The following is a 10420-nucleotide window of genomic DNA, read 5'->3' as shown; positions in this document are numbered from 1 at the left end:
TCTTTTTCCTGAAGGAAGAAGGTGGAAGAGAGATGTCCGGGGTGCGCGTGGGGTCTTTAATTATGTTGGCTGCTTTGCAGCGGGAAGTGTAAGACAGAGTCAATGAATGGGAGGCTGGTTGGTGTGACGGACTGGGCTTCGTTCATGACCCTTTGTAGTTTCTCGCGGTCTTGGGCAAAGCACGTTTGTATCCCCTGGAGTTTAGAAGAACAAGAAGCATCTTGAGGGACTCCTTTAAGATCCCGAGGGGTCCTGACAGGGTGGGTGCGGAGAGGATGTCTCCTCTTGTGGGAGAATCGAGAACGCCGGGGGGGGGTGGGGGGGGGTGGGGGTGGGGGTGGGGGGGGGTGGGGGTGGGGGGTGGGGTGGGGGGGGTGGGGGGGGGTGGGGGGGGGGGTGGGGGGGGGGTGGGGGGGGGGGGGGGGGTGGGGGGGGGGTGGGGGGGGGGTGGGGGTGGGGGGGGGTGGGGGGGGGGGTCACTGTTTAAAAATAAGGTGTTGCTCAGTCAAGAGGGAGATGAGGAGAATTTCTTCCTGCCTGAGGGTGGTGAGTCTCTGAAATTCTCCTCCTCAAGAGGGCACAGGTTTAAGGTGCTGGGGAGCAGGTACAGAGGAGATGTCAGGGGTGGTGGGTGAGTGGAATCGGCTGCCGTCGGTGGTGGTGGACGCTGGAGGGGCCCAGTGGTCTACTCCTGCTCCTATTCCCCACGCTGGTGTTTATGTCTGTAAGCCACCCTCTGGCTCTGAAGGGAAAGGTGAAGTTTGCCCGAGTGCCCCGAAACAGAAGGATGGGAAACTTGCCACAGCTATTTCGGAGGACAGCTGGGAGTTCACCCTTCCCCGGGTGTCGTGGACAATATTTATCCCACAATCAACATCACACAAAAACAAATAAGATGGCCATCGCTGTTTATGGGAGCTTGCTGTGCACAAATTGGGGTCATAAAGTCATACAGCACTGAAAAGGCTCTTCGGCCCATCGAGTCTGCACTGACAATAATCACCACTAAAGTCGCACTAATCCCATTTTCCTGCACTTGTCCCATATCCTTGGATGAGATATCCTAACATCCAAGTATTTTTAAAGGTTGTAAGGATCCCAGCCTCCACTACCTTCCCAGGCATTCCAGATCCCCACCACTCTCTGCGTGACATCCTCCTTCTCAAACCCCCTCTGAATCTCCAATCCCTCACCCCAAAACTACGCCCCCTCGCGACTGACCCCAAGGGGAACAGCTCTTTATTTATTCATTCGTGGGACATGGGCATCGCTGGCTGGGCCAGCATTTATTACCCATCCCTAATTATCCAGGGGCAGCTGAGAGTCGACCACATTGCTGTGACCCTGGAGTCGCACGTAGGCCAGACTGGATAAGGGTGGCAGATTTCCTTCCCTAAAGGGCATTAACTAACCAGATGGGTTTTTTTCAACAATGGCTTCGTGTAGATTCTAAATTTCAGATTTCTTTTATTGAATTGAAATTCCACCATCTGCTGTGGCGGGATTCGAACCTGGGTCCCCAGAACATTAGATGGGTTTCTGGATTAATAGCCTAGCGATAATACCACGAGGCCATCACCTCTGCTAATAGGTGCTCCCTCCTCATCTTGTCCAGACCTCATAATCTTATAAACCTCAATCATGTCCCCCCTCATCCTTCTCTGCTCCAGAGAAAACAACTCAAATCGATCTAGTCTCTCCTTCTCAAATGCTCCATCCCAGGCAATACCCTGGTAAATCTCTTCTGTCCCTATAGTGTTCCTAAGTATTACAATATTACACCGATTCGGAGTTGATAGATGCCAGGGTCAGCTTGCAAAGGAAGGGAGTGATTTTTGATAGCATGTCCCAGGTTTGAGTTGTTCTTCCGTTCACATTGCAATTCCTCTCTTGCTGCTTTTCCCCCCACAGAGATTGTCGGAGTGGCTGAGTTGTGTAACAAGATCAACGGACCCTGGTTCACCAAGTTTGATGAAGATTTGGCTCTGGCTTTCTCCATCTACTGCGGCATCAGTATTTCCCACGTGAGTACCAGGGGGTGCTGAGGCCAACTCTGTCGGTGACACCCAAACATGCCCTTACCAGCCCCTCATACCGCGTTCCCACTGCAGCGAGTTTGGAGAATTTACAGACAAGCCAAATTTCCGTTCACTGCAGCGAGATGGGGAAATTCCTGGCTGTGTGAACACTCAAAACATTCCGGTCCATTTGACTCTTAATATTAAACAACAGAGTTAGACATGAAGGGGATTCAGGAGACGAATGTGGTATCAGACACATTCTGAGATCAGACTGGGGGAGTGGGGTGTCGGACTGGGGCAGTGGGGTATCGGACTGGGGGCAGTGGGGTATCGGACTGGGGGGAGTGGGGTGTTGGACTGGGGGAGTGGGGTATCGGACTGGGGGGAGTGGGGTGTCGGACTGGGGGAGTGGGGTATCGGACTGGGGGGAGTGGGGTGTCGGACTGGGGGAGTGGGGTATCGGACTGGGGGGAGTGGGGTGTCGGACTGGGGGGAGTGGGGTGTCGGACTACTTTCCCAGTCTGATAATCCCACTCTCCCACTCCAATATCTTACCCTCCCAGTCTGACAGCACACCGCCCCCCTGGGCAATTGGCTTGAGTGTCTGCCAGTCTCTGTGTGCAGGGCAGCAGTGTGGAACAGTTCACAATCATCCCCACTGCACCCCCCCCGACAACTCCCGGAACCTTCACTGCGGATCGAGATCTCTAACCCCTCGATTGTGATCAAAACAGAAAATGTGGGATAAACTCAGCTGGCCTGGAAGCTTCTGTGGCGAGAGGAACAGAGCTAATGTTTCACTCGCAGTCCCACTGTCCACAACTGGACCATGTATGAATCTAAGAGCAGTATCTCCTGTTCTGTAGTTCTGTCCCACATGTGACCCCGTACCGGTCCAATGAAAAACCACTGCCTGCGTGCAGTTAACCAATCTTCATCTAGGTGTGCAGTCACGTGCCAACATTTGCACGTTGAAGTTTACACATTCTCCCCGTGTCTGCGTGGGTTTCTTCCGGGTGCTCCGGTTTCCTCCCACAGTCCGAAAGGTTAGGTGGATTGGTCGTGGGAAATTGCCCCTGAATGTCCCAGGGTGTGTTGGTTAGATGGAGTAACCGTGGTAAGTGCATGGGGTTACATAGAACATAGAACATTACAGCGCAGAACAGGCCCTTCGGCCCACGATGTTGCGCCGACCAGTTACAAAAACAATGACCCACTAACCTAAACCAATCCCTTTTCGTCCATAAACCTATCCACAGATCTCTTAAACGCCCCCAAACTAGGCGCATTTACAACTGCAACAGGCAGGGCATTCCAATCCCTCACCACCCTCTGGGTAAAGAACCTGCCCCTGACATCCGTCCTATAACTACCCCCCCTTAATTTAAAGCCATGCCCCCTCGTGCTAGCTTTCTCCATCTGAGGAAAAAGGCTATCACTATCCACCCTATCTAAACCTGTAATCATCTTATATGTTTCAATAAGATCCCCTCTTAGCCGCCTTCTTTCTAGCGAAAACAACCCCAAATCCCTCAGCCTCTCCTCATAGGACCTCCCCTCCATACCAGGCAACATCCTGGTAAACCTCCTCTGCACCCTCTCCAAAGCCTCCACATCCTTCCTGTAATGTGGGGACCAGAACTGCACACAGTACTCCAAGTGCGGCCGCACCAGAGTTGTGTACAGTTGCAACATGACGCTGCGACTCCTAAATTCAATCCCCCTACCAATAAACGCCAAGACACCGTATGCCTTCTTAACAACCTTATCTACTTGATTCCCAACTTTCAGGGATCTATGTACACATACACCTAGATCCCTCTGCTCATCCACACTATTCAAAGTCCTCCTGTTAGCCCTATACTCGACACATCTGTTATTCCTACCAAAGTGAATTACCTCACACTTCTCCGCATTAAACTCCATCCGCCACCTCTCGGCCCAGCTCTGCAACCTGTCTAAGTCTTCCTGCAAACTATGACACCCTTCCTCACTATCTACCACACCTCCGACTTTGGTGTCATCAGCAAATTTACTAATCCACCCAACTATACCCTCATCCAGATCATTAATAAAAACTACAAACAGCAGTGGCCCCAAAACAGATCCCTGAGGCACACCACTCGTAACCGAACTCCATGATGAATATTTACCATCAACCACCACCCTCTGTCTCCTATCCGCTAGCCAATTCCTGATCCAATTACCTAGATCACCCCCAATCCCATACATCTGCATTTTCTGCAGAAGCCTACCATGGTGAACCTTATCAAACGCCTTACTAAAATCCATATACACCATGTCCACTGCCTTACCCCCATCCACCTCTTTGGTCACTTTCTCACTTTACGGGGTTACACCTGAGTAAGATCGCTGGTGGAATTATCGCTAGGCTACTAATCCAGAAATTCAGCTAATGTTCTGGAGACCCGGGTTCGAATCCCACCACAGCAGATGGTGGAATTTGAATTCAATAAAAATATCAGGAATTAAGAATCTACTGATGACCATGAAACCATTGTCGATTGTCGGAAAAACCCATCTGGGTCAATAATATCCTTTAGGGAAGGAAATCTGCCATTGTTACCTGATCTGGCCTACATGTGACTCCAGAGCCACAGCAATGTGGTTGACTCTCAACTAGAGATAGGCAATAAAGGTTGGCCAACCAGCGAAGCCCATGTCCCACGAGTGAATAAAAAAATCAGGTAATCTGTCAGTCGGTGCAGACTCGATGGGCCGAATGGCCTCCTTCTGCCCTGCATTCTATGGCTGGATGGTTCATTTCAAAATTGAAATTGCAAAAACACTTGAAAATGAAGCAGGAAGTGGCAGGGCAACGGGGAAAAGAGCTGGGGAATGGGGACAAAACTGATGGCTTGTTCAAAGAGCTAGCATTGGGGCTGAATGGCCTTCTCAAGAGCAGTAGCTTTCTCAGATAGGAGGATTAGGCACAGGCGTTGGATGGGGTGTGTTTAGGTAGGTTCAAAGAGACCAGAGATGAATGGAGGGCACAAGAAACAAGGTAATAAACGATGAATGTTTGGATTTCGTTGGAATTAGTGAGAGGGCCATTGATTCTCTGATCATTTCTTTCCCTCGACCCAGTCACTGCTCTACAAGAAAGTCAATGAAGCACAGTACAGGAGTCACCTGGCCAATGAAATGATGATGTACCACATGAAGGTGAGTACACTTGTGTGGATTTCTCTCTGCGTTTCTCTGTTGAAGACCAGGGTTTGGAGATGCCGGGGTTGGGCTGGGGTGGGCACAGTAAGAATTCTCACAGCCCCAGGTGAAAGTACAACAGGTTCATTTGGAACCACGAGCTTTTGGAGCCCTGCTCCTTCATCATCCACAGGCCCACTCACCTGATGAAGGAGCAACGCTCCGAAAGCTCGTGATTCTAAATAAACCTGTTGGACTTTAACCTGGTGTTGTGAGACTTCTTACCTTATTAAAGAATAATCCAAACTGACACACGCACGGCAGTGCTGAGGGAGCGCCGCACTGTCAGAGGGTCAGTACTGAGGGAGCGCCGCACTGTCAGAGGGTCAGTGCTGAGGGAGCGCCGCACTGTCAGAGGGTCAGTGCTGAGGGAGCGCCGCACTGTCAGAGGGTCAGTGCTGAGGGAGTGCCGCACTGTCAGAGGGTCAGTGCTGAGGGAGTGCCGCACTGTCAGAGGGTCAGTGCTGAGGGAGCGCCGCACTGTCAGAGGGTCAGTGCTGAGGGAGCGCCGCACTGTCAGAGGGTCAGTGCTGAGGGAGCGCCGCACTGTCAGAGGGTCGGTGCTGAGGGAGTGCCGCACTGTCAGAGGGTCGGTGCTGAGGGAGCGCCGCACTGTCGGAGAGTTAGTACTGCACTCTCTCAGTACAGTCTCACCAATAATGCGGCGTCCCTCCAGTTCTGATCTGAAGTGCGGTGAAAGACGGCAGAATTGGAGGAGTGTGGTGATATCCGAGGACTGGAGGAGATTACCGAGAAAGAGGAAAGGATATGAAGGATGAGAGTTTAAAACTCTGGGTGTGCTCTGAGCTGGAGTCGGTGTAACTGGGTGCGACCCTGGGTGGGACTTGCTTCAGGGCCGCTGATCTTTGGATGAACGGAATTCTGTAGAGGGTGGACGATGACGAGGTCGGGTGATATTGGAGCGATAAGGGGTTGAGTCCGTAAAGGTAGTGGATCACGAGTGGCGTTCCTGTTGGGTCAAGCGAGCTTTGCCTGTTGTTGATGGGTCTTGTGTTCAATCCAGGTGACAAACGAGGAGGTGATGAAATTGCTGCGGTTCGGGACGCAACGGGCCGCTGACATTCACAAAGACTTTTCCAAACTCACCTTCACACCGCGTTCGATTCCTGAAGACGACACGACCATGGTAAACTTATTGCTGGGGTAGTGGTGGTGGCGCAGGGGTCATGTCACTGGACTAGCACTCCAGAGCGCTCCAAGCTAATAGGACACGGGTTCCAATCCCACCACAGAAGCTGGTGGAATTTAAATTCAATCAATAAATCTGGAATATAAAACTAGTCTCAGTAATGGTGACCGTCAAACCATTGTCGGAAAAACCCATCTGGATTCACTAATGTCCTTTAGGGAAGGAAATCTGCCGTCCTTACCCGGTCTGGCCTACATGTGACTCCAGAGCCACAGCAATGTGGTTGATTCCCAACTGCCCTCCAAGGGCAACTCGGGATGGGCAATAAATGCTGGCCCAGCCAGTGATGTCCACACCTGGTCAAAGAAGGGAATGAAATGCAGATCCATTGTTCTTTGTCCTTGCCCATTACTCAACACGAAAGATATATTCTCCACCCAGAGTCTGACAAGACTGGAGAACTTCCTATGGTGCAGTCAAAGCAAATAATATTAGATCCATTAGAAGGGAAAGTAGTTTAGTGCATGAGGCAGAAAGGAATCGTAGAATCCCTCAGTGTAAAAGGAGGCCATTTGGCCCATCAAGGCAGCACCGACCACAATCCCACCCAGGCCCTATCCCCATAACCCCAGGAATTTACCCTAGCTAGCCTCCCTGACACTAAGGGGTATTCAGCATGACCAATCAACCTAACCCGCACATCTTTGGACTGTGGGAGGAAACCAGAGCATCTGGAGGAAACCCACGCAGACACAAGGAGAATGTGCAAACTCCACATAGACAATGACCCGAGCCAGGGATTGAGCCCGAGTCCCTCGCGCTGTGAAGCAGCAGTGCTAACCATTGTGCCACCGTGCTGCCCTAATACAAGGTAGGTCCATTCAAAAGTTTGATGGTCGCAGGGAAGAAGCTGGTCTTAAATTGGTTGGTGTGTGTCCTCAGACTTTTGTGTCTTTTTCCTGACAGAAGAAGGTGGAAGAGCAAATTCTGGGGTGCATGGGGTCCTTGATTATACTGGCTGCTTTGCCAAGGAAGTGGGAAATGTAGACAGAGTCAATGGATGGGAGGCTGGTTTGAGTGATGGACTGGACTTTGTTCACAACCTTTTGTAGTTTCTTGCGGTCTTGGGTAGAGCAGGAGCCCAGACCAAACTGTGATGCAACCAGAAAGAATGCTTTCTATGGTGCATCTGTAAAAGTTGGTGAGAGTTGTAGTGGACATGCCAAATTTCCTTAGTCTTCTGAGAAAGTAGGGACGTTGTTTAAAGTTTTAAAGTTTATTCATCAGTATCACAAGTAGGCTTACATGAACACTGCAATGAAATTACTGTGAAAATCCCCTAGTTGCCATACTCTGGTGCTTGTTCGGGTACACTGAGGGAAAATTTAGCACGGCCGATGCACCCTAACCAGCACGTCTTTCAGACTGTGGGAGGAAACCGGAGCACCCGGAGGAAACCCGCGCAGACACGGGGAGAATGTGCAGAGTCCGCACAGACAGTGACCCAAGCCTGGAATCAAAACTGGGTCCCTGTCATTGGGTTGGTGGGCTTTCTTAACTATTGCATCAGCATGGAGAGACCAGGACAGGTTGTTGGTGAGCTGGACACCTAGAAACCTGAAGCTCGATGTTCTAATGATGAGTGGAAGTGGAGCTGACTGCTGGCTGTCGGTCACTCGGGTCACTGCGGTGTCGTTATCTGGCCCTGTGTAGCTGGCCATTGTGTTTTCAAAGTTCAGGAGCTGATTACCAGCCCAGGGGTGATTGTAAGTTTGCTCCCCAATAACGGAGGCCCCCGTATCCACTTCCGTTTACTGACAGCTCCGCCATTCTGGCGGCACGGCCAGTGCACCTGACCAGCGCGTCTTTCGGACTGTGGGAGGAAACCGGAGCACCCGGAGGAAACCCACGCAGACTCCGCACAGACAGTGACCCAAGCTGGGACTCGAACCCGGATCCCCGTGAGGCAGCAGTGCTAACCACTCCACCATTTGATGTGACAGTGAGTTCCACTGCTCTCCAGCTGAGGGAATGGCCCCCCGATGAGGATTCCTGACCCTCCCGGGCTCGGTCACAGGTGGGAATTGGAAGGTGGGGGTGTACAGTGGGGGGTGGACTGGCAGCTCTCCCCTCTCAATGCTCCTTGTAATTAATGTGGATCTGTTTCTTCTGATTCCAGGTTGTGTTGAGTATGGCTGAAGATATGGGATTGATAGAGAGCTACAAGATTGACATAAAGACTTTAGCAAGGTAGGATTCGGCTCCGAACTCTGCACCTGGGTGAGAATGTCCTGTTCCGGTGTCGGAAGAGAACATTTCAGAACCATCCTGACCTTGGTTTAACATTTTCCGTGACTGCATGTCGAGTTAAATTGAATGGAGTGGACGTTTCCCCAGTTGGAAAAACTAGAACCAGAGGGCACAACCTCAGGCTAAAGGGGCAATCCTTTAAAACAGAGATGAGGAGGAATTTCTTCAGCCAATCTGTGGAACTCTTTGCCACAGAAGGCTGTGGAGGTCGGGTCATTGAGTGTCTTTAAGACAGAGATAGATGGATTCGTGATTAATAAGGGGATCAGGGGTTGTGGTGGGAAGGCAGGAGAATGGGGATGAGAGAAATATCAGCCATGATTGAATGGCAGAGCAGACTCGATGGGCCGAGTGGCCTAATTCTGCTCCAATGGTCTCAACTGAATGGAAAATTAAAAGCCAAAATGAAAGGAGAAGGTTAGAGATGAGATGAATTGTTACCAGATAATAAAAAGAAGGGACAGCAACTGCGAAAGTCATTTTGCAACTAGTCATTGTACAAGAACAGGGAAATTTGATAATGGAACACACTTAAAGGTTTTGGGAAGGACTTTCCAGGCTCACTTCTCCCAAAGACCAAAATCCCGCCTGAGGTCAACGGACTTTTCCATGGTCCGCGCACTCCGATTCCCGTGGCAGGCGGGACAGTAAGATTTTGGCCTTTGTGTCTGAATGCACAGAGCTTTCAAAACAACAACACAAAATAATGACAAAAGCGGTATGATTTGGTGGAGATTACTGAGACATGGTCACCAGGAGACCAGGGCTGGGATTTAAATATCATAGAAATATCATAAAATCCCTACAGCGCAGAAGGAGGCCATTCGACCCATTGAGTCTGCACCGACCACAATCCCACCCAGGCCCTATCCCTGTAACCCCATGCATTTACCCAGCTAGTCCCCTGGTGCTAAGAGGCAATTTATCTGGTCAATCCACCAAACCTGCACATCTTTGGAGCTTGGGACGAAACCGGAGCCTGTGAGGAGAGATTGAATAGACTGGGTCTGTACTCGTTGGAGTTTAGAAGGATGAGGGGGGATCTTATAGAGACGTATAAGATAATGAAGGGGATGGATAGGGTAGAGGTAGAGAGATTCTTCCCGCTTAGAAAGGACAGCAGGACTAGAGGGCACAGCCTCAAGATAAGGGGGGGCAGTTTAGATTGGAGTTGAGGAGGAACTTCTTCACTCAAAGGGTGGTGAATCTCTGGAATTCTCTGCCCGTTGAAGTGGTGGAGGCTACCTTGCTAAATATATTTAAGTCACGGGTAGATAGGTTTCTGATAGACAGGGGAATTAAGGGTTATGGGGAGAAAGTGGGAAAGTGGAACTGATCCACTTCAGATCAGCCATGATCTTATTGAATGGCGGGGCAGGCTCGAGGGGCTAGATGGCCGACTCCTGCTCCTATTTCTTATCTTCTTACGGAGCACCCGGAGGAAACCCACGCAGACGTGGGGAGAACGTGACCCAAGACCGGAACTGAACCTGGGCCCCTGGCGCTGTGAAGCAGCAGTGCTAACCCACTCTGCCACCGTGGCACCCGAACATCCAAGGGTACTCGGTATTTCGGAAGGACAGACAGAAAGGAAAAGGGGATGATGTAGCTCTGCTGGTGAAGGAAGAGATCAGTGAGCAATATGTCAACAGTGGTGTCCAAGAGATAGAATCAGTCTGGGTAGAAATAAGAAATAGTAAAGGAAAGGTGT

General features: G+C 50.8%; 1 protein-coding gene across 1 annotated transcript in view; it reads left to right on the top strand.

The window, feature by feature from the left end:
• The window catches only part of pde2a (phosphodiesterase 2A), a 73459-nt gene that overhangs the window by 5387 nt on the left and 57652 nt on the right, over positions 1–10420 (top strand). Inside the window, exons 2-5 of the mRNA XM_080197819.1 lie at positions 1912–2024; positions 5130–5207; positions 6274–6396; positions 8579–8649. Coding sequence (XP_080053945.1) covers positions 1912–2024; positions 5130–5207; positions 6274–6396; positions 8579–8649 — 385 coding nt within the window. The remainder of the gene's footprint in view (positions 1–1911; positions 2025–5129; positions 5208–6273; positions 6397–8578; positions 8650–10420) is intronic.

Source organism: Carcharhinus amblyrhynchos, chromosome 10 (genome assembly GCF_965287045.1).
Source record: "Carcharhinus amblyrhynchos chromosome 10, sCarAmb.v2.hapA, whole genome shotgun sequence".
NCBI classification, from domain to species: Eukaryota; Metazoa; Chordata; class Chondrichthyes; order Carcharhiniformes; family Carcharhinidae; genus Carcharhinus; species Carcharhinus amblyrhynchos.
This window is presented reverse-complemented; position numbering and strand designations above follow the sequence as displayed.